Source organism: Rhamphochromis sp. 'chilingali' (genome assembly GCF_963969265.1).
Source record: "Rhamphochromis sp. 'chilingali' genome assembly, chromosome: 9".
NCBI classification, from domain to species: domain Eukaryota; kingdom Metazoa; phylum Chordata; class Actinopteri; order Cichliformes; family Cichlidae; genus Rhamphochromis; species Rhamphochromis sp. 'chilingali'.
Window position 1 is genome coordinate 20,484,662 of NC_137936.1, and position 22,585 is coordinate 20,507,246.

At 40.1% G+C, this 22,585-nt stretch overlaps 3 protein-coding genes across 3 annotated transcripts; all 3 read right to left on the reverse strand.

Annotated features, from left to right (window-relative positions):
• Nucleotides 1-181: 181 nt before the first annotated feature.
• On the reverse strand, nt 182-5,692 carry LOC308403151 (rho-related GTP-binding protein RhoA-B). The gene is made up of 5 exons (XM_080892412.1): nt 5,570-5,692; nt 4,478-4,635; nt 4,089-4,209; nt 1,036-1,166; nt 182-941 (listed from the first exon to the last, which is right to left on the reverse strand). The coding sequence occupies exons 2-5, from the start codon at nt 4,631-4,633 to the stop codon at nt 768-770; spliced, it is 582 nt and encodes a 193-aa protein (XP_080748538.1). The 5' UTR covers nt 4,634-4,635; nt 5,570-5,692; the 3' UTR covers nt 182-767.
• Nucleotides 5,693-8,004: 2,312 nt separating this feature from the next.
• Nucleotides 8,005-10,781, reverse strand: cishb (cytokine inducible SH2-containing protein b). The gene is made up of 3 exons (XM_080892708.1): nt 10,549-10,781; nt 9,884-10,040; nt 8,005-9,783 (listed from the first exon to the last, which is right to left on the reverse strand). The coding sequence occupies exons 2-3, from the start codon at nt 10,020-10,022 to the stop codon at nt 9,278-9,280; spliced, it is 645 nt and encodes a 214-aa protein (XP_080748834.1). The 5' UTR covers nt 10,023-10,040; nt 10,549-10,781; the 3' UTR covers nt 8,005-9,277.
• Nucleotides 10,782-13,560: 2,779 nt separating this feature from the next.
• twf2b (twinfilin actin-binding protein 2b) lies at nt 13,561-22,109 on the reverse strand. Its single transcript, XM_080892152.1, has 11 exons — nt 22,001-22,109; nt 21,135-21,212; nt 20,855-21,033; nt 18,883-18,978; nt 18,701-18,805; nt 18,604-18,618; nt 18,463-18,504; nt 18,220-18,345; nt 17,886-18,036; nt 16,190-16,311; nt 13,561-16,093 (listed from the first exon to the last, which is right to left on the reverse strand). Exons 1-11 carry the CDS (start codon nt 22,023-22,025, stop codon nt 15,926-15,928), a joined length of 1,107 nt encoding a protein of 368 aa, XP_080748278.1. The 5' UTR covers nt 22,026-22,109; the 3' UTR covers nt 13,561-15,925.
• Nucleotides 22,110-22,585: the final 476 nt, after the last annotated feature.

Here is a 22,585-nt window from a genome sequence, read left to right on the forward strand (position 1 = left end):
CACAGGGGAACGGCCAAAGAGTGGCCCGCATTAATCCAAAATGTTCACCATAAACTGAGGAGCCTAAAGCATAGGCTGGCCTTTGATTTTCCTCACCACTGCATAAAGTTGAATTCTGTTCCTAGGCAGGGCTTTAATTCATTAGTTCAGTTTAATTCAGTGTTCAATCAAGTGATGCAAGTTATCCAGATTCTTACAAAGTAATTTATTACACAAAACACTAAGTTTCCATTTGCATTTTAGCAAAAAGATTTTCCAGTCTCGCATTGTGCATGTGATCATAATGCAGATTTGTTTATGAAGAACACAAACAAATTTTGACTTTGTGTGCACGAGTTTGTCAATAATTAAAGGACTACGGGTCACAGTGAGCAGGTACTTCAACCCTAGTTGGCTGTGGAAACATTCCTCTGATCAGCTCGCAGGGCTTTAGCACTTAACTGCAGTTGGCAGGCTGACACTATGGTTCCCCCGCTGACCTTTTTGATTACATAGAATGTGTGGATAAAGGAGGTTTGATTATTATGGCAAATTTACTTATGTTTAAGTACAAAAAAAGTATTTTCCATAACTTCAAAGTTGAATACTGACAGAACCTGACTAGTTTTGCTTAAGACCAAAAAGAAATAAAGAAATAAAAGAAAAGTAAAAGCATTACATCTTTAGTAAAAACTGGGGAGAACAGTCTTTTGGGTGGGTGTGTTGGGGGTAGGTTTGACCTAATTCTCCTTCTTTCCCCCTCCAGGAAGCAGTCCTCATGCCTCCTTTTACAGTAGGACGCATTTATTACTCTTCTTTCCCCGCCTGGCCTGTAGTGCAGCCCTGGTAGCCATCTCGAATACTTCCCTCACACCATCCTTTGTTTTTGCAGAGCACTCCATGTATCCAAAGGCACCAATCCTGTTAGCCATGTCCCGCCCATCCTCAGGTTTAACGGGTTCCTAAAATAAATATAAAGGTCAAGAAGCAATGTTAGGAAAAAATCTTTCACTGACAAAGTTTGTTTGTTTTCTTGCTCAGGGCGTTAAGTTTTACCTGCTTCATTTTGGCAAGTTCCCTCCGAGTGTGCTCATCATTACGCAGATCCTTTTTGTTTCCCACTAGTATAATGGGAACATTAGGGCAGAAGTGTTTCACTTCAGGGGTCCACTTCTCAGGGATGTTCTCTGAATAAGGAGACAAATATAGCAGCATTCAAAGCAGAGACACACGGCTGTTGATTATTTTCCTAATGGATTACCGTACTGTTGCTCTGTAACCCAGCAGGAAAACACTAATGATCACAGACTCCTATAGGCTAAGAGGATGTCATTTAACATGTTTTGCTGTGCAAACTAGGGCTGCTCAATTAATCGAATTTTAATCACGATTACGATCTGGGCTTTCAACGATCATTAAAAATGACTGAGCCGATTATTAGCCCCTCCCTCATTTATCCGCGACACCTTAAAGGCCGTCTGTGAAAATATTGTCGGGCATAAACCGGTCCGTGGCGCAAAAAAGGGTGGAGACCGCTGATTAAGAGGACCCGAGGGAAGCTCGGAAAGCTAAGCAGAAGTTATTTGGAGAGGAGAGTGACTGCCGTTGGTTGAAAAGAGAGTTAAAAAAAAAAAAAAAAAACTTCAGTGGTGTTGCACACTATTTTATATTATTTTTTTAAAGTTATTGTTAACCCTTTAAAGCCGGTCAGAGCAGCACGCTCCGTTTTGTGTAACTATTTTTAAATCCCTGTAGAATCTGAACCGTGTAAGCTAGCGCAATAATTTGTTTTGCATATGAAACCGGAGGAGTTGTACTTACATCTGATGCCATCAGCTTGTCCTCGGTCACGGTTTCCTTCCACATATAGCTTTGCAAAAATTGCATAAAAAGCGCTTGCAGGAACAAAAACATAATATTCCAGAAACACGCTTTGCCGTTCCTATCAGCTGTTCGTAACACTTCCCACAGTGAAATGATGCACATGCTGTTTTCTTTGCAAATTTGCATCATAGGATTGTTTTTTGTTTTTCCTGCAGTATATAAAAATTGCTGTATCTCCAAAATAAAACTATGAAGACACTCAAAATAAATTTCCTGTGGTGGGAAACTATTTTTTTGCAACTTTATTGTATTTAAAGTTTTGAGGGATAAGCCTCTTAAATTTCTCCAAGTAGAAATATATGTAAACAAAACAAAAACGATTTTCAATTTTTTTTGTAGTTTATTGCACTTTTTTGCAATTTATGTAATTACTATGGACTTAATGCATACATATTATTAAAATATGGGCTATAACAGTTGTATTGATGTATAGCAACTTGAAATGCTCCCACAAATGGCACTACAGCATGTAAAAAAATAATATAAGCTCTGGTGGACTTGGTTCTATGGTAGGTCTTAAAGGGTTAAATAAATATCGTCAAATAATCGTGATCTCAATTTCAGTGAAAATAATCGTGATTATCATTTTTGCCATAATCGAGCAGCCCTAGTGCAAACAATGCAAAAATAAATAAAATGCTGACATTTGGCAGCAAGCAGAAATTAAACGATTATTTGTCTTAACTTAAAATCACTGCTAGTGACTTTTCTTTTAACTTGTAAAAGTTGCAGCTCTGGGCTGTATGCGAGATAAGGTGGTGTGGACTTGAATCAAGAAGAGCAGATACTTTAGATGGAGAAACTTGAGAACAAGGTGTGCTGTAATGGTACAGATCACATGATAAATGTGCGTCCACTGTGATGTACAGAGGAGAGCAAACTGAGACTCATGGTGGGAGACAGTCATAACATGACTCCGTGTCCAACAGCTGTTTTCTATGTTTCTGATTCTTAATATTAGATTATTCAAGCTATGACCAAATCTCAAGAATTTCCATCGGGTCTGTTTACAGTGAACTCTTTTTTTCTCATTACCAATGGTATTGCAAGTGCTCAAGCCATTATTTACAATAAATATACACATATATTAAAAAAAAAAAAAAAGTGGCTCCATAGTGTTATGGTTTACACCAGGGGTGCCCAATCCCGGTCCTCGAGAGCTACCGTCCTGCAGCTTTTAGATGCATCCCTACTCCAACACAGCTGAATCAAATGGTTTGATTACCTCTTCAGCATGCCATCGTGTTTGGCAAAGGCCTGATAACAAGCCATTCATTTGATTTGGGTGTGTGGGAACAAGGATGCATCTAAAAGCTGCAGGATAGTAGCTCTCGAGGACTGGGATTGGGCAGCCCTGGTTTACACATTCATCAGGAAGGGCATCCGGTGAATCTGCCAAATCAAACATGGGGGGCAACCTACTGTGGTGACACCATGTGAATGAGGGAGCAGCTAAAAGCCAGTATCCTCTAGTACACTTCGTCTTATTCCTGGCAAGATTGCTGTGACATTATTGTCAATACTCCTTCTTACCCAGGTACTGGTTCAAAACGCAGGCGCTACTGTTAAATATATATAGTAATAATATAGCGCGTAACTCCTGCCTCTTCTGTATTACCATCTTATTTTTTCTAATACAGTTTTTTAATGGAAACCCTTGTATTTAAACATTTAGGTTTAACAGAGAAGCTGATCAGGTAAAACAAACAAATGGAAAGTAAAAAACATTTTACTCTGAATTTTCAGGCCAATATTTGAATCCTGAATTTGTCTTTTATGTGCTACACAAGGCAAAGACCTTAAATAGAGTAGGGGTAACTAGGTGGTGGAAGTAACTAGAAGGTGTTCAAAAATCACCTTTAACCACCAATGAAAACACAAAGAACTGGCCCACATAAGAGTTTCAGATTTCAAAACAATCTCCAGAGGTTTTAACTCAAGGAGAGCCTTCTCTGCACCCATTCACTCAGTAAAGCAGTGGGCAGCTATCAATCCAGCGCCCAGGCAGCAGTGTGCAGGGATGGTACCTTACTCAGGTAGCCGTTCGGTGGATTTCAACCCCCGACTTTCTGATCATGGGGCGAACACTCTAACTACTGAGCTATCCCCTCCCTTTTTTAATAGTCTTTTTTCCCCCTCCCACAAAGCCTTTGGTGGTTTAGTCATAATAATTTAAAATTAAAAATGAGCTGCAACATTGCTGAGTCTCCTCTGTTTTTACTTACCAAGACTGTCAGGGCTGTCAATGGAGAAACACATGAGAATGACATCAGTGTCTGGATAGGAGAGCGGGCGCAGTCTGTCATAGTCCTCTTGACCTGCTGTATCCCAGAGTGCTAACTCGACCTGCCAAAAGTGTTTAGAAGCTGAAATATCTTCGAGCAGTGCACAGTCGGTAGCAGGTGGGCAGGTCAGACAATTAATTTTGCCAATAAGCAGAACTCAATCTGCTCAATAATTCAAACTCATGCAGGTTAGACTAGATCTAACATGTAGGTCTCCTGTGAAAATTAACTGCCCACCCTGGTCTATAGGTTTAGCATTACATGAGTGCAGCCACTAGAGTCCTCCAGTTACAAAACACCGATTCTGGGAAGAAATAAATACTGCTTACCTGTTTGCTGTCGACTTCAATGTCAGCAACATAGTTCTCAAACACTGTGGGCACGTAGACTTCTGGAAACTGGTCCTTACTGAACACGATGAGCAAACAGGTCTTCCCACAGGCTCCATCTCCCACTATGACCAGCTTTTTCCTGATTGCTGCCATAGCTTCAGGAAAAAATATAGAAGATTGATTAAAACACGTGAACGTCATCTATATCAGAGTGGGTAATTTTATTTTATTACACTGAAGCATTGTCCAACTTTCTAACACTATGCCTGTGATAAACGATGAACTGCCAGCAACCTTCAGCTGTGCTGGCAAAGTCCAAACAAAATAACACCGGGGCTAACTGTGCAGCTTTCTGCGACAATATCACCACCATCACGGCTTTTCATGGTCCCCTGATCAGCCATACTGTACATACTGTCAAGGGCCCATCGCGACATAGTTGGCTTACAAATTAAGAGTCATACAGTGAAGCCCTCTACTGTGATGTTACGTTTCCGCTCCGGTGTTTCTGACCCTCTCCGGCATCAAGCTCGAACAAAAAAATACACATACATATCCCGTCAAACATTTATTCCATCACTACAACACTGGCCGTATTAACATGCAAATGTATGTCAGCGAAATATAACTTGGACCCCCGCAGTGGTGTTTGACCCAGATTTAGTCTAGGAGGATGTTGTGTTTACTGAAGCTAGCTAATCATCGAGCGTTAGCTTAGCCGGATGTGTGTGTCCTGTAAGCTCAATTTGAATGTTTACAACATAACTCGGGGGTGCTACAGTAAATGCGTACAACACGTGTGATATAATGTACTCAGGTCGTGTTTGTTGTTTATTTCAAGCTGCTGAGCCGGAATCATTGCTTCTCCTTTCAGTAACAAACCGGTACCGGTTTAGCCTGCTAGGCTAGATAGCTAGACTTAGCTTAGCATAACGGAAGTCTATATGACTTTATCGGTCCGTTAGCTCACTAGCTAGGCTAGGCGAAATATTGAAGACAGATTTATAGTCAGAACAATAGTATAATTACCCACAATAAGTGTTAGAAAATATAACAGCTACAGGATTCTTGAAAATATTTCCAACTCACCAAGTTATTAGTTAAAAATCTACTCAAATGAAGCCCAAGTAGTGCTTTGTTAGCTTCCGCCGCTGCTTCTTTACTGTGCGCCGCTATGAAGGATTAACAGGAGGGAAGTGAGGGGGTGGGGACCGCACAACAATGTACTACAGTACAACACCACTCTTCTCAATAATAACAATAACAATAACAATAACAATAACAACAACAACAACAACAACAATAATAATATCACTGTTTTAATCAATACTTGTATACAGCAACATAAAAATAACATATATATTAGCTTTTTTTTATATATTAGATTAAACACATATGTTATATATAAGGAGGGACAGAGTACCATATAATTATTGGGGTTTTTTTTTCGTATTTTACTTTCTGTTATTGAAATTTGCATTTCCTGTATTAAACTTGAATAGAGAGCATCATTATAAAAATTTCAAGCAGGAACTGACACTCACACCTGCAATTATATCTTCAAACTGCAACATCAACATTGTTAATAACATTTTATTACAAAGATCTGCCTGAGTTGTCATTATCATCATCATCGACTCTTTACAATTTTCTTCCAGGTGATACAATTTCTAATATAACTTTGGTCCAATATTTGAAGTTTGGGGAGGATGTGTCTTTTCATGCACTAAGAATTCTTCTTGCAACTGTGATTGCCCTTACTTTTATCACCGCTAAATTGTATTTCGATGCTGTGGGTGGGACTGATCAGCCTACCAATACACATAATTTTGGTAATAAGGGTATTATCAAATTTATCCATATCTGAGCTTCTGAGCTCTATACCTGCTTATATTTCCAAGTAGCATGTGCTAATGTTTGCATGTCTAGATTGCATGTCCAACATAGGTCGTTGGATGTTACACTCATACTATGAAGTTTAGAGGGAGTGAAATAAAAACTGTGTATTAGTTTATATTGCATGGATTTTCCCCTCTACCTCTTTTGTGTATTTATGGATGAGCAATATCAGAAAGGAGTACATCAGTGGGTCAGCTGAGATTGAACATTTTGGAAAAAAGTTAGAGGTAAAGCTGAGATACTCTGGACAGGTGCAAAGGGGGGATAGTGAATATATTGGACTCCATAACATAATGAATATGGAAATGCAAGATAGGAAGAACAGAGAGAATGATCACACACACACACACTGTAAAAATTAAAGGACAGACACGAGAAACACCCTTCAACCTGGTTCTGAGTGTTGATGTTTCATAGTTTGTCCACCAGAGGCAACTTCCTGTTGGAAACACCTGTTTTGAAGTCTGCAAACAACGACAACAAAGTGATCCGAGCAGTGGGGCAAAGAGTAAAGGTGGGATTACACTTTCCATGTCCATGAGCCACTAGGGTCAGCGTGACGTAAATTTCCTCATCAGACTGTGAATACGAGAGTCAGTGTGGTTGTCTGTGTACCTGCCTGTTTTTTGTTTATATTACAGCGCATCAACTATGCATGCACCCAAGGTCATGGACTTTAAGTGGACTTCAGAGAAGTATAATAAATAATGGCTAGTTGGCTGTCGGGTTTCCAGCTGTCTGTGTTCATGTCTGCAATGGAGAATAATCAAGGCCTAAATGAGTAAATAATAACTACATGTAAGTGTTGTGGAAATCTGTTTGTCTGAAATGAAAACAATCCCAGCTGATATTTCCGAATATCGTAATTTTAAAATGATCAAATATCGGTATCCTTATCAGTCTTAATTTTTTTTTTTACCTTTGTTGGATTTAGAGTAAAAATCAATTGCTGGCTTTCAGTTTTGTTTCTAGAGTATTACCTGGATTTAGTCTGCTAACTGATTTTTGATAGGTAACGCTGCAACATTTTTAAATAATCCTAAACTATTTTAGGCGTACGCACCATGAAAGTCAATGCATCGACTAAATGTCCTTTTCAATAGGCCACAGGCACGCCTGACAGCGTGAAACTGAAGCAGGAAAAAGGGTGACGTGCCAAAATGTTTTCTGTGATCACTTCTAATAAATCTGCTTCACAGCTTTGAGATCCATAGATAAAGTTCAGCCCATCAGTGCTTTCATGTCAGTGGATGAAGTCTCATTTTTCCATGACAGCACTGTGTTCATGCTGTTATACACTTTTGTAAAGACTACAAAAAACATGAGCATCTTATAAAGTCTGATTTAAGAGATTATAGAGTACAGTATAGTAGAAGTCTGATCTTTATTCAATGACAGTAATGTTGCATATAGAAATGACAGAAAAATTACTGTAAAATCAAATTATAGCAACTTTATTGTAAATGCAATTACATCATTTACAGAAGGGTTTTTTTTACTGTAAAAAGTTTTTACTGTCACTTTTTACAGTAACTTTACTGACATCCAGCTGCCAGTAAGAATTTGCTGTAGACTGACTCATGAGTATTAATGGTCTGATCCTTTAAGTTCATTTACTTTAGTCACTACTTAAATAGAATTTTAAATTGTAATGAAGTATTTCTACACTGAGCTGCTGCAACATTTACTTCAACCTGAGCTCTCCTCCTGTATCAGCATATAGCTCTTAAATGGCACATGGCTTCATTTAATATTGCAGTAAATCCCAATGAAGGAGCCTCATTCTGATAAACATCAATGTGATCTCGATAGAGATTTTATTCTGCTTATCCCGATCATTTAACTGTGGCCTGAGAAACGATTTAAGCCTTTCGGCGGCAGGTTGGAGCTGAAAGGCACACAAACAGAGCGTGAGCTGGCAGTGCAGCAGTGTATTAATAACCGCAGCACTTACTCTAATCCTGATAAGAGGCTTTTTCTGTGCTGCTCAGTTCCAACTCGTGGAAACGAGCTCAGATGCGCTTCCATGAAAACAGTAATACCTCACATTTATCTGTGTGCTCAAGTGACCAGTAATTCAGAAGAGGGGAGGGAGGGAAAGACACACACATACACACAACAGCTGGAAAAACAAACATTTCCGAGATTTAATTCTCAGAAATGGTATTTATAATCCTCTTCTACAAGCTACAAACAGGCCCTCTTTGTTGGCTTTTGCATTCGTTGAAGAGCATTTGATTTGTTTATGTTTCCTTTCTGGAAATGAAAGATATCAGATTTCTGTCAGGATTGTGAATACTAAAGAAGTCCACATCACATTATATGCAAACACTGAATTGACAGCAGAACTCTGGGTACAGACTCTGCATGGTTCCTTTATTTGTCTCACATGTTGTTTTGTCTTGTTTTGCAGTTTACACATCTGTTTGTGTGTATTTTGGAGTTTTAATCTCTTCCACTGGAGAAAAACTGTTTTTAAGTTACGAAACCCCAAATTATTACTGTCATCTCTGCTAGAGCAACAAAGCACAGAGTAGATGTTTTCTTCACTGATTTATTATTTATAAGCGGAGGCTGCTTTATTGAAGAACACTCGAAACAGCTGGTTTAGGAGCTGCTTTCTTCTCACTGGGCCACATTATCAAAAAAAGAAGGAAAGAAAACAACTCACATATTGGCATTGCACATTTCACAGTAGCTGGGGTCGGCATGTAAAAATAATTGAATATTTATTGAAGAATACCAGCAGCAGTGCAGTAAGAATAAGCTCATTCATGAGCAGTGAGGTCAAGAGTGGTTTATTATACATAAATATATCAAAGAGTCCCCGATTCACAGTATCCGCTCAACGACGCGACCATATTCCAGTCTGACTGTCCTGTCGCTGAGGGGCAGGTATTATATAGAGAAAGGATAGTCCTGCAAGTAGAAGAGCAGAGGCTTTGGGAGGGGCAGCTGGTTGGGGCAGTTAGTGTGCCTGTTGATGGTGAGGCGTGTCAGGTGCTGCAAAGAAGGGAAAACCTCCAGTTTGTGAAGCGGGTGCTTCAGCTTCAGGGGTACTCCTCTGTCTTTAGCTGCGTGCTGGGAAGGGTCAGGTTCCATTTGGGGGTGAATGTCACTAGATGTCTGGTCCTGTGCTGCGTGGCCTGAGCTGGTGTAGTGCTGTATAAGGCTGAGAACATCTGGGAAGGACTGCAGCTGAGGCAGGCCAGGGGAGACAGAGTCCAGCCAGAAACAGCCCTTGCTGTACTCTATACGCACGCTGGTAGGTCCACAGCGAGTCTTCACTGACAGAGCCAGCATGTACTGTGGATGGCTGCTGTCCCGCACCAGGAATGTGCCTTCAGACTTTGTGAGGAGAGCTTCCCGAGCTTTACTTGCTGAGATGGGACCCCAGTACCAACCTGTGGAAGAAGACAGTTCAGTTATTAGTGTTTTTGTTTTTTGTTTTTTAATAGCCACATGGACACTGACACTAGAAGTGTTTAAATGTGGCTGGCGTACCAGAAGTCTGCAGATACTGGAAGGTGGTGGTGATGCAGCGGAGGTCATCTGCTGGGTCCCAGGATGAAGGGGCAGGATCCGAGCAGGATGACTTTCTTTGTTCCTCATGATGGAAAATGGTCACCGCCTGTACAACCATTGCTGACTGACAGCACACCTGTGGAGACGACGATGACCATGTAGGAACTAAGAGATCATCTGAACTATATTCCCTTAATTAATGCGAATTGAGTTGCTTATGTCAAATATGTCTGTCCCAAATCTCCCCGTAGTGTTAGCTGGTTGGAGATCTGTCGACACTCCACCACCCTACTGATGGAAGCGTTATAATCATGAAAGTGACCATTCCCATCAGGACAACGGGAAAAGTGATCAGTCAGAAAACCTTTGTGCTTATTTACAGTGAAGCCTGCCGCTAAGGTTACAAACAGAGTCCCCTCACCACAGGGTTAAAGAGCACCTTTAAAAAGACACCCATCTATATTTACACACACACGCACAACTCAAGTAAATGTGCCAATTCAGTTACGCTGAATCCAGCTTTATTTATACTGCGCCAGTTCATAATAACTCGTCTCTTCACCTTATTTTGTACCTTACTTTGAATCATGCATACTGCAATAAAATACCCATAATTACCCAAATCATATTAGAAATGTTCTTACCTCAAATCAGGAAAAACCACAAGGATTGAAACCAGTGTAAAAACAGCCCTGCAGTGAATATTTATAATATTATTTATAAAATAATAATAAACGGTCCTCCAAAGTTTTCGGTTCAGTCCTTCAAAATGATTCAAATATATATAAGCGTGCTGAGCGCTGGATGTGCGACTGAAGCGCTCCCCTCACTGAGTGAGGCGCAGAGGAGACAGCAGCTCTGTTCAGCCGGACAGAGGTTCCCGGAATCTGTTTCCAAGAAAGGTTTTGTGTTTCAGCGCCCGCAGGGACGCAAGAGCCGCCCGCTGCTGGCAACCTCTGCGTCGGGCTCCGTCAATAAGCACAACTTCCGCCAAACCTTTCAAAATAAGATGTAAAAGACCCTCTCAACTCTTAACTAAACGGGATGAATTGCATCGGAACCGCAACGAGCTGGGCGCTGTTAAATGGCCTCATTGTTTGCTGTCACGTTTGCAGGATTTAGTTTTCGTTTTGATTCTTTTTTTTAATGTTATAATTAGTTAGTTTTAATCTTTTAACACTGCAGGTGCAATTAAAAAAAAGAAGCTAAGAAATAACAGCCATAGAAGTTTGCTTCTGCCACTGACGTTTTCTTTTCTTTATTTAGAAAAACACATATTTGTTTGTATATCTGTCTTTTGTGCCCGTAAGTCAAAATGGACTTAGAATTTCTAAATTTCAAGTTACATAAGGGTTAGGGTTGGTCTGAGACTTCTAACTCAAAATGCTGAGAAGATAACACCACATGTACCATGATAATAATAACTATAAATAAAGTTGTAGATTTTAAATGGAAAATTGATTAATTTGATTATACCCTATAATATTATAAATAATATTTTTTTGTAAATAATAAAAATGTTGAGAAATAAACAAAGTCTGTGGAAGTTATCATATAATACATAGTAACAAAATTATTTTAAAGGTAGCCTTTATTACAACAGATCACTGGTCAGTGTTGGGGGATAATGTGTTTAAAATACAAAATATGAGTAACTGTATTCCGTTACAGTTACCGTTTAAAAATGTGGTATTTAGAATACAGTTACATTGTTGAAATAAATGGATTACACAGCGGTATTTTCCTGTTTTATATTGTCGCGGGTCAGGACTGTTTGGGTTTTGTTTGACAGCTATGTTCTGCGGCAACGTTATGGTTGCCATGGTTACAGGGTGCCGCTCTCTCTGCGAGTGTGTGTTTCCTGGGTGAGAGAGCGCCTTTTTGTTGTTGTTGTTGTTGTTGTTGTTGTGCTAAGCTAATAGGCAGAGTGTTACAGGTATCGCCCTAAAGAATGTTGCCTCATGGGCAGTGTAGTCCGTGCTGCAGGGAGAATGGACCGCCATACCCGTTATGTGTCTGTGATCGCGAGGAGGGAGAAAAAGGAGAGTGGAAAAGTAACAGTTGTCATTCAGCAGAAACGGGAGCTGGAAGCATGTAAATATAATAATAATCACTGCAGCCAAGAAGAGTGCCTGACAAGCCCAGTTCTAAGTATGCTATTAAGACTCGACTGTAGGCTACACCGTGTTCGTGTTTTCCTCCGAAACAATAAGTTCCGTTGGAGCAGCCTTTCAACGCCTTTCTCTGTCTCTCGCAAGCAAAGTTGACCCAGATAACAAAGTAAAGCTATTTTTCATCTATGAGCCCAACACGGAACCGGACGTATTAGCCAGAGGTCCCTTTACTATGGTTAGGAGCCGCGGACCTCCAGTAATAGTAATAAATCACACAGAAATAGTACATTCATGTAGTTGTAAAAAGCACGATAATATATTAAGTAATCCAAAGTATTCAGAATACGTTACTCTCATTGAGTAACGTAACGGAATACGTTACAAAATACATTTTGGGGCATATATTCTGTAATCTGTAGTGGAATACATTTTAAAAGTAACCTTTCCAACACCCTACACTGGCTGCATTAAAGCGTGTATTGACAAAGTCAACCTCTTATTTTGAAAGCTTCCGGTTATGTTCAGCTTACCATGCTGCTGTTGATAAGTGCTGCTGTTGATAAGTGCTGTTGTCATGCGCGAAGGAAATATTGTTTATTTACAATTATTCTGCGCAAGACTGTGATATTACGCAATACCAACTTTAAGTGTGCAGACTGTAGTTATTATTTTATTGTATGACACTCGGTGAAGATTATGTCCAAACATTGCAGCATGTTAATATTTAATTCTTCAGCTCTTTATTTCTGTACTAAATGTGTTATGTTATCATGAAGAAAATTAGGTGTGGCGCCTTCCCTCTTGCAGATGAGCTAATGTGCTTAAAATTAGTATGTCTTCAAACAGGTTCATCCTAATGTACCCCACAGTTTCCATGTGCAGAGATAATGACCTCATGAAAGCTGCCATTCAGCTCTGAACCAGTTTTCCAAGAAAACAAGCTCAAATCAACTCAGTTTCCTATGAGATACAAAAGCAGCAGAACGCACAGCTGAATGCTTCCGAGTAGAGCGCATTCCCGGAAAACACCAACACGCACGCACACACCCACACACACATGCTGCACACATACACATACAACCAGCTGACCTCTGCTGCTGAACTGTGACCCCTGCTGCTGCTTTCCTGCATGACCTTTATCACCAACACATGTGCACAATTAAAGGGAAAGAAATGAGGACACACACACTAGAAAATACAGAAAACATTTTATTGTAGAACCATTGTAAAAGAACAGCCCTCATTTGATCCTAGTCAGAGCTCAATCAGGTCACTGATGAAGGCAACTGTAAATAATGTGGATGAGTTTGTGTCTGCTAAAGCGTGGTCTGTGGGCACAGCACATGCCTGGGTAGTGTACTGTAAAGGATACTCCACCCTGAAGCAAAGAAATTCATGTAACTTCCCCCACAGATCTTGATGAGCTGAACTAATTATTAGTCAGGCGATCAAAGAAGATGGAAATAAAAAGGCAGGAGAAGAGTGGAGAGTAAAAGAAAATTTTAACCCTTAACCCCCCCCCCCCCCAGCTTTATTCTGGAGACCAGCAGAGCAGTCCAGTTCATACTGTATACAACAACACAGATATGGTTTAACTGGCAGCTCATTATAGTCTGCACTGTTTCCAATGGTCAGCAGGGGGCGACAGAGAGCCGAATGAGAAAATGACCTCACTGCTCTCTTGATCTGCAGCCACTGATGAGATTTTGATCTTGATTGCTAGTTTCCAGTAAGCTTTGAAACTACACATTGCTCATAGTCACATGCAGAGTAAAACAGTCGATAAAGCAGAATATGCTGTAGGGAGTAGTTACCCTGTGATCGACAAGTTAGTCGATCAGATGAGTGTGGAATATCCTCTCAGACTGACACATCTAGATTTTTTTAAAACCCTACAAAACAAGACGGCAGCAGCTGAGACTTTGAAGTGAAATGACCAATGTCAGAGAGGCTACCCCCAACAGTTACAGTACTATGTAAAAATCTCGAGCCAACCCCCTTTTCTTTATATTTTGCTTGGAAATTGGTGTATCTAAATTTGAAATGTGCAATCATACACGGAAATGGGGTATATAAATGGTAAATGGCCTGTATTTGTATAGCGCTTTACTAGTCCCTAAGGACTCCAAAGCACTTCACACAACCAGTCATCCACACACTGGTGATGGCAAGCTACATTGTAGTCACAGCCACCCTGAGGCGCACTGACAGAGGCAAGGCCGGACACTGGCGCCACCGGGCCCTCTGACCACCACCAGTAGGTGGCGGGTGAAGTGTCTCGCCCAAGGACACAACAACCGAGACTGTCCAAGCCGGGGCTCAAACCAGCAATTTTCCGATTACAAGGCGAACTCCCAACTCTTGAGCCACAATCGCCCCGATACATAAGGCAAAAACAATGTCTGTATGATTATAATGCGCTTGAAAGTCAATAATTTATGTGACCAACTTCGAAAATCTTCAGCACAGTCTAAACTCTAGTATTTTCTTTTCTGTATTTTCTTTAAGTAGTATTCAGAAATAGTTCTGGAGGACATTTAGCTTTTTTCTTTGTTGGTTGCCTTTTGTTCTGTTCTCTATCAACATCATCACACAATGCTTTAATAATTATCAGGTCTGGGCTCTGGAGAGGCCAATCCATGACTGGCAGTGATCCACTGTGTTTTTCTATTGAGGTATGCTTTTACTGCATCTCTGGTGTTTCTGGGATTCATTTTGACAACATCTACAACACCATTGGCTGAAATACACCCCTGAACCATGACAGAGCCTCCACCATGTTTTACAGATGGCTGTAGACCCTTAGCTGTTGTACTTCTCTCCCGACCTCCTCTCTACATCTGTTGCATCCAATTTCATTATGCATGTCCAATAACAATAAACATAATGCTATTCATTACTACGTATCAATAATTTGAACAAAATATTACACTTACATTCATCACTCCATTAGACCTGTTGTCACTGATTTTTGTCCAGTTCTTGTGTAATGTGGCATATGTCAGCCTTTTCTCCCTGTGTCCCTTCCTTAAGAATCCTTTCTTGATGCCCGTCCCTCCACTGAGAGCATTTGTGATGAGGTTTTAGTGAACAGTAGAAGGGTTAGCTGAAGGGCCAGATGCATTTCTCAGGTCATGTTTCAGGTCTTTGTTGGATTTTTTCCCACTTCTTCAGGACATGAATTTCAGAGACTGTTCATCTGCTGTTGATAGTTTTAAAGAAGTTTTTAAGCCACGTTTATCCTCCACTTGTTCCGCTTTATCAGCGTTTTTACAGACACACTGCACACTATGTTGAGATAAGCCAAGATCTTGGCTAAAAGCTATTTGAGCTGACGTCTTTCATAGATTTGAACTAAAGAAATCAGTTCTTTGTTGTTGTAAAACAAAACTGTTTTACTCCTTAAGTTTTTTTTAACTATATATTTGAATGATTCAAATGATTCATAGGTCAGTGTTAAGAGTTTTAACAAATAAGTTAAAAAAAAAATCTCCTGAAAATGGTCAAGGACTGGACGCAAAATAACTGAAAAAGCATTCAGTGTTGAGAGAAAAAAAAAAAAACTATAAAAGACCTGCAGAAAGCCTGACTCCTTCCAACCAAAATCTAAAGAAATGACGTGTGGCCCAAGACTTTTACATGTTATTGTATGTTGCTATTGTCTATTTTTAGAGCTTTACACAGAGATGAGGCTGCACAGTGAAAACCTACAATGCAATGTAAGTTTTATAATGTCTGCTGCATGATTTAAAATGACTTTTAACAAGAATTTACAGTTTCATGATGATGATGCATCCCCTTTAAAAAAAATGATTAGATTAAGAGACATGAATAAATTCAAATCAAATAACAAGTCAATTCTTAGATATCGTGTTGTGTGCTTGTGTTATGCAAATGTGTGTAATGTCTAATTTTCTTCCCCGTTTTCTCCAGCACCCTTGATGAGGCGTTTGTTGCCCCTTTTCCCTCCCGGGCCACGGGGCTTGACAAATGCCTGCTTTAAAGTGTGCTCCATGGGGTGCACCTCCTCATACAGGAAGTCTTCTGTCAGACCATCACCACTGTCTATCTCCATCTAAGCAGGTATGGAGAGTAGACAGTCATTAGACAGTTTACACAGTGACAGTGGTACTACAGATTATTTGTCACCGTCTCTGTGGGAGAGCTGTACCTTTTTAGTGACTTCCAGCTGGTAGTCTCTCTCCACCTCGTCCAGTAGCCTGTTCTTACAGCTGGAGTATAACATCCGCTCCTTGATGCTACAGGTGTACCCAGGCATCGAGTATATAAACACTGAAACATAGATGAAGCTGATCTGTTGATATTTTCTGCCTCACACAATCAGCTTCACTAGCTACTTCACTACTTTCTGTTATAGATGACGTACTGTGCTGATTTCCTCATTTGTACATAAGCATCATTCATGACATGAAAATGCGCAAGACCATAGTGGGTCTTAAGTAAAAAGAGACACAGGCCTAGATAGCTGCAAACGTTACATATTGTAGATCCGACTGGAACATCCTATAATTAAGCACACATGAGGCTAACCCCACACTGCTTTTCAGAGTAACTAACTGAATAATTCCAGCTCATTTGTTCAGTATAAAAATCACTTGTACAAAAGGTTCAAACTAGATTAACAGCTCGGCAGCTGATTATATAAAACAAACAATGTTTTTAAATAGGTTTCGCATGAAAAGGAGACACACAAGCTTATATCTCCTCTGTCACTGTCAATGGTAATTCATTTACATGTGTACTGGAACAAAACAGGCGTTCATTTGCAGCTGTTATGGAGACTGGACTAGTCAAGTCCAAGTTAACACTCAAATCTTTTTAGCTTTTTGGCCCAGCCGCTGACAGAAATAGCTGCTATATCTGTAGCTCGGTCATCAATGTTCATAATTCTAACTGTTTGTGTCTGCTTATTGGTGCTGGCTTTATCAGAGCTTCTTCACAGCTGCCTGTTACTTGAAATCAGGCCAGTGAAAGCAGGGAACATAAACAACAGAACCAAACAGCGAGGCGAAAGATGATAAAATCCCCCACAGACCTGAGGAAACTGCAGAGTTCACATTATACAGCAAATGTGATTTGTCAGTATCTATAGAAACACTTATTTGTGAAGTGAATAAGCTGAGCGGTGCAGTGTTCTTGATGGTAATTCAGTGCCCTTTTTATATGTGTATTGTGCACACTTGTTAATTATTTTTGTAATATTTTTGTAATTTTTATTTTCGTGTTTACAATCAATCAATCAATCAATCAATCAATCAATCAAGCAGGCAGGCAGGCAGGCAGGCAGGCAGGCAGGCAGGCATATAGGTAGTAGTTGTAGATGAGTTGGCATGCAAACTATGGGGGACCAAAGCAATAACAAGGACATTTTTGGTGTAGCACCCACTTTGCGACCAGTTTTACCCAGCAACCACTCAGCAGCCACTCAACAACCAACCTGTCGGAGAGTATGCATTTTTTCCCAGCCTCCTGGAGAACTGACCAGTCTCTAGACCTGTGTGACTGAGGCCTAACTAAACTTGCTAGTGTTAGCTAAAAGAAATTCACCTGGATGACCTCAAAGCTTCAAAATAATGGTCCCCAAACCAATTGATGATGTCACAATAGCTAAAGCCAGTCTTTATGTACAGTTTAACTTGTGGTTGGCAAACCACATGGTGTCACTCAACAAGAATTAGAAGAAGTTAGGAGAGACTAACATCCTGAAAAAAGTGGAGGTGATGATAGTTAAAACAATATGTGTGAACTCTGTAAGCTACTTTCATTGCCCTTCACTTTTATAGCACCAAATTAGTGCTTTACAAGTCACAGACAGTGCGTGAGGAACTCAGTGAGTTTTTACTGACCCAGAGCTTCCTCCTGCTGGCCCTGATGGGAATGTTTGAAGATGAAAAAGTGGTATCTAGGTGAATCTGTGGGAATCCTGTAGGGAAGTTCGTGGATTTCTGTAGGTTTAGTGTGAACCAGCTCGATGGTCTCTCTGTCTACATCCAGCCTCTGCAACACAACATACGCAAGCAAATGTAATTACTTTTGAGGGGTCAAGTCACGTGCAGTTAGTTTCACTGGCAAAAACACACCCTTAGATGTTGTTATCAAATATATGTTGTATACTTTTTACTGTATACATGTAAATATTCACTGTTTAATGAGCTATAAATGTTTTCTATGGGGGCTCACCAGCTGGATATAGTTGATGCGTTTATGCTTGAGTTGCTGCAGAGCTCGTTTGGCCTCTTCTTGTAAAGGAAACGCAAGACCCTGAAGAGTCTGTGCCCGTTTGTCCAAGCCAAACTCCATTGTTACCTTCAGGGGAGGGAAAAACATATTTGCACTGCTTCTTCCTCACATGAAATGCAACTAAATCAGCCAAAAAAACAAAATCAAAAAACAATCTATGTCTATGCCGAAGACTTCACAAACCCTTGCTCTCGCTGTCGGAGTCCCAATTCGTCTGCGTTCATCCTGCAGACAAAAGAAACAGTATTGAAATCACTATACAATAAAGTTTTAACATAAACATACTTGAATTCTTTTATCATAATGAAAACAAAATCAACATACCCACACAACTTTATCCTGCAAGGAAAACACACACAGGATGAGCACAGATAACTCACGTACCTATAAGAGTCATATAGCTTTGACAGCCTGTCTGTACCTCTGTGATTTTAATTCGTTGTAACTCCTGCTCAGCTGCTGTGAGAGGAGCTGGGGAGGAGCAGGAGGACCTGTGGCGAAGGTATCCCTGGAAACACACGTCTTCCTAGAAACACAGAGACACCAATGGGTTGGTTGTGAGTGGCAGTCCATCAGTTATTATGCAGGAAGGACCATACTGACCTCCACCGTCCCAAATACTTCGTCTTTGATGTGACCTCCTCCAAACTCTTTCTTCAGTGTGGCACGAGTCGCTGCATACACCATCTTCTGCCTCACCTGGAGAACACCAGGACAGACACAGCGACAAAAAACCTTCACACAGTTTTACTGGTTTTCTGTAGCAGTGGTTCTTTTCAAAAATAAAGTATTTGTGAGCGGGGAAAAACAGCCTGTATAACTGAGTTTGATTACAATTTGTAATTAAACATCCATCCATTCACTTCCGCTTATCCTTTTCAGGGTCGCGGGGGGCGATGGAGCCTATCCCAGCTGTCATAGGGCGAAAGGCAGGGTACACCCTGGACAGGTCACCAGTCTGTCGCAGGGCTAACACATAGGGACAGACAACCATTCACACTCACATTGACACCTAGTGGCAATTTGGATTATCCAATTAACCTATCCCCACAAGCTGCATGTCTTTGGACGGTGGGAGGAAGCCAGAGTACCCGGAGAGAACCCACGCAAACACGGGGAGAACATGCAAACTCCACACAATTGGAATTGAACTCAGGACCTTCTTGCTGTGCGGCAACAGTGCTAACCACCGTGCCACCGTGCTGCCATTCTCACCTGGAGAACACCAGGACAGACACAGCGACAAAAAACCTTCACACAGTTTTACTGGTTTTCTGTAGCAGTGGTTCTTTTCAAAAATAAAGTATTTGTGAGCGGGGAAAAACAGCCTGTATAACTGAGTTTGATTACAATTTGTAATTAAAGAAAAAGAAAAAAGAAATCTATTACTAAACGGTGTCATTTTTATTGTCACGCAATAATAATAATAAAATGATATTATAATTGTTTTTTTCTAACAAGTTCTAGTTACATTGTTAGAAAAAGTAGTTTCTTCTTCACTAGCAAGGGCAACTTGAGCGATCAAACTCTTTTCCATTGTTTTGATTTGATCAGAGTTAATGTGGGGGAGAGGTCCTGCACTAGCATGTGGGATTTGTTTTCTGTTTTCAGCTGTTTTTCTTACTGAACTAATTATAGTGTAATTTGTTTAGGAATAATACATGATTTTTATTCTTATTATCATATTATTTTTATTTGATCATTTTATTAGCATTTTATTATTATTTTTATTATGATTAATTTTTAGAAATTAAAAAATGTTAAAAAATTAAGATAAAAGTGAAACATTTCCTGCAGCACTCCAAAGTGATGGTGTGGGCAATATTGCACACATCCTGTCTATGTATGGAAGCTTGTTTCTGCCACTGGAAAAAATCACATCCATAAGACAAAATGTACCAACCTGTTATTATATAATAATTTTGGGATAATAACCTACAAATCTGACATATGTATGGCATTTCAAACAGTTATATTCAGCATGTGCAGAGGCTGTTTTTACATGAATTTGCTACAGTCTTTCTGTGCTCAATTTAAATTTGAGATTAAGATGTTGGCTCACAACCACGATCACATTAAATCAGAAACTGTAAATGTAAATAAAATCTAAAGATGATTATTTGTATATATATATTTAAGTAAAAAGTAATAGTTTGATTTTATTCTCTAAAAAGAGAATAAAATCAGACAGCCTTTCTCTTACTTTTTAGATGATCTCTGAGCTGTTTTTTTCCTTTTTAAGACATAAATTGCTGTTAACTATGTTAAATAAAACAGAATTGAAAACAAAATGTAAAAACAAACTAAAAAACATAATATCTCTGATTCTAATATTTTTGGAGAAGGCAACAACACATCAGATATGTTACAGATCTTAAATTATATTTAAAAAAAAAAATCTATTTTCAATGTGTGTTCACTAACAATAAGCATAAACTGATTTTAGCCTCAACTTAAACTAATATTAAGACATTTTTGCCACTAAACATGAAGTTATTTTGATTTTTCCACAGGACACTGTCCTACTTTTATGTCAGTCTACAGTGATGGTTTCGTAAATGTGCTGCACACATACTGGTGATTGGTCAGGTGACCATGCGATGAAGATCCACTCATAACCCTGCGCGTTCTTGGAGTCCAGGCGGTAGAGGATGTAGCAAGGCTCTAGAGGCGTGAGCAAAGGAAGCAGGAACTGGTCATAATCCTTGTCCCAGCTCCGGGCTGGCTCTTTGTATGAATGTAGCACCAATTCCTCTGCAGAGAGAAAAGAGTGAACAAAGTCAAGATTTGGAGATGTTTAATGAAAGCTCACTTATATCAAATACTGTAAAATGCCACAAATATTCCATTTTTACCGTTTCTGATAATAATCTTCAGGATTCTGATGGCACCTCCCCTCGCTCGGGCCAAAAAATCTTTCAGCTCAGATGTTGCTTAAGTAACCAGATATAAGGCAGACAAGTCAAAACTGAGGATGGGTGGTTGAAAGCCAGTGAGACAGAGCTGACCAAGTAACAACCTGAAACTCTACTTCAGGGAAAAAATTTGATCCACTGCCAGACGGTCACACCATCACCTGCAGTGACTCAGAGAACAAACATGTGCCCCCCAAGAATCACTGAAGGATCTGATCGACCATCGTCGATAAATCCCCCAATTTGAAAAGCCTAAGGACAGAGCGTCATCACAGAAAACTCAAACTTTGGCTGTTTGTTATGTACTTTCCTTCTCTCTTGCCATGGTTACCAAACACAGCGCTCTCATTAATGATGCAAGATCAGGTGAGAAAGGTGAGAGAGGTTCGCTTCCGTCAGCCTGCCCACCTTCACGCTCCGATTACCAAAAGCCATAACACACATAAAAAGCAATGTATGCATGAGATTCAACTATAAGAGCCTGAATGTGCTAAACATTGTTAGCACTGACATCACAAAGGTGAAGAGAAATTTTAAATGACTAAGAACAGATTAAAAATGTTAGCACATACTTTTATAATAACACAGGATAAATTAGCCTAAAGAAGCTAAGCGATCACTTGAGAACAATCTTTAATTTTTTTTTGCAGAAAAACATCAGAAGATGTGAAGATGTGTTATTAGCAGCAGTGTAGCTCAGAGTCTGTTAATAAAAAAGCATTTAAAAAGCTTTTCAAACTGAGCTCAGGGAAAACTGGGATAAAACTTAAAGGCACAGTTTACATTTAAAAAAATAAACAACTTACCAATAATTCCAGTTTGGTGAGACATCTTTTGGCAGTAAGTTTTCACCGCTTCACACTCCTCTCATCCAACAAGGACCAGGTCCAGGTCACAGTGTGTCCTTGCTCTTCTTGCTCAGCAGGTAGGCTGAGCTGATGGCAGACGGAGGGACCCACGCGCACCAGTGACATAAACGCCTTGAGGGTGACTCAGGAGCTTCCTAACACTTGAAATACAATCTGCGGAACTGTGGCTGATGAGTAATAACGTGCCTGTCAGGGGATATGCCACCCTCACCACTGATCTAAAACTCTTTGCGTATCGATGACCACAACTTTAATAGTCTCGGCGGGGGAGCGTCTCGCAGGTCACATACTGTCCTGTACTGTAACCTGCGGGAGGGCTCTGCAGAAACCCACCACACATGATGTCGGGGGTCAGTGCCACATTTTCAGATGCTGCCACATGTAATGGCAACTGATAACTCGATCAGAGAGTGGCTGATCAGCTGCAGCAGACGCATGATCTCAAATTCCAGCCACCTGGTCACAGAAATGTGACACCAAGCAAGAATCTGACCGCAACACTTCAACATTGTTTCCTGGACT

What these genes read in the sequence shown, in the direction of transcription:
- LOC308403151 (XM_080892412.1), bottom strand. Translation starts at nt 4,633, where the DNA reads ATGGCAGCAATCAGGAAAAAGCTGGTCATAGTGGGAGATGGAGCCTGT. An exon ending in TGACAGCCCTGACAGTCTTG is followed by an intron (nt 1,167 to 4,088) that starts GTAAGTAAAAAC and finishes CTCCTTATTCAG; the next exon opens with AGAACATCCCTGAGAAGTGG. An exon ending in AACTTGCCAAAATGAAGCAG is followed by an intron (nt 942 to 1,035) that starts GTAAAACTTAAC and finishes TATTTATTTTAG; the next exon opens with GAACCCGTTAAACCTGAGGA.
- cishb (XM_080892708.1), bottom strand. Translation starts at nt 10,022, where the DNA reads ATGGTTGTACAGGCGGTGACCATTTTCCATCATGAGGAACAAAGAAAG. An exon ending in CCAGTATCTGCAGACTTCTG is followed by an intron (nt 9,784 to 9,883) that starts GTACGCCAGCCA and finishes CTTCTTCCACAG; the next exon opens with GTTGGTACTGGGGTCCCATC.
- twf2b (XM_080892152.1), bottom strand. Translation starts at nt 22,025, where the DNA reads ATGTCTCACCAAACTGGAATTATTG. An exon ending in AAGTATTTGGGACGGTGGAG is followed by an intron (nt 18,806 to 18,882) that starts GTCAGTATGGTC and finishes CTGTGTTTCTAG; the next exon opens with GAAGACGTGTGTTTCCAGGG. An exon ending in AGCTGGAAGTCACTAAAAAG is followed by an intron (nt 16,094 to 16,189) that starts GTACAGCTCTCC and finishes ATACCTGCTTAG; the next exon opens with ATGGAGATAGACAGTGGTGA.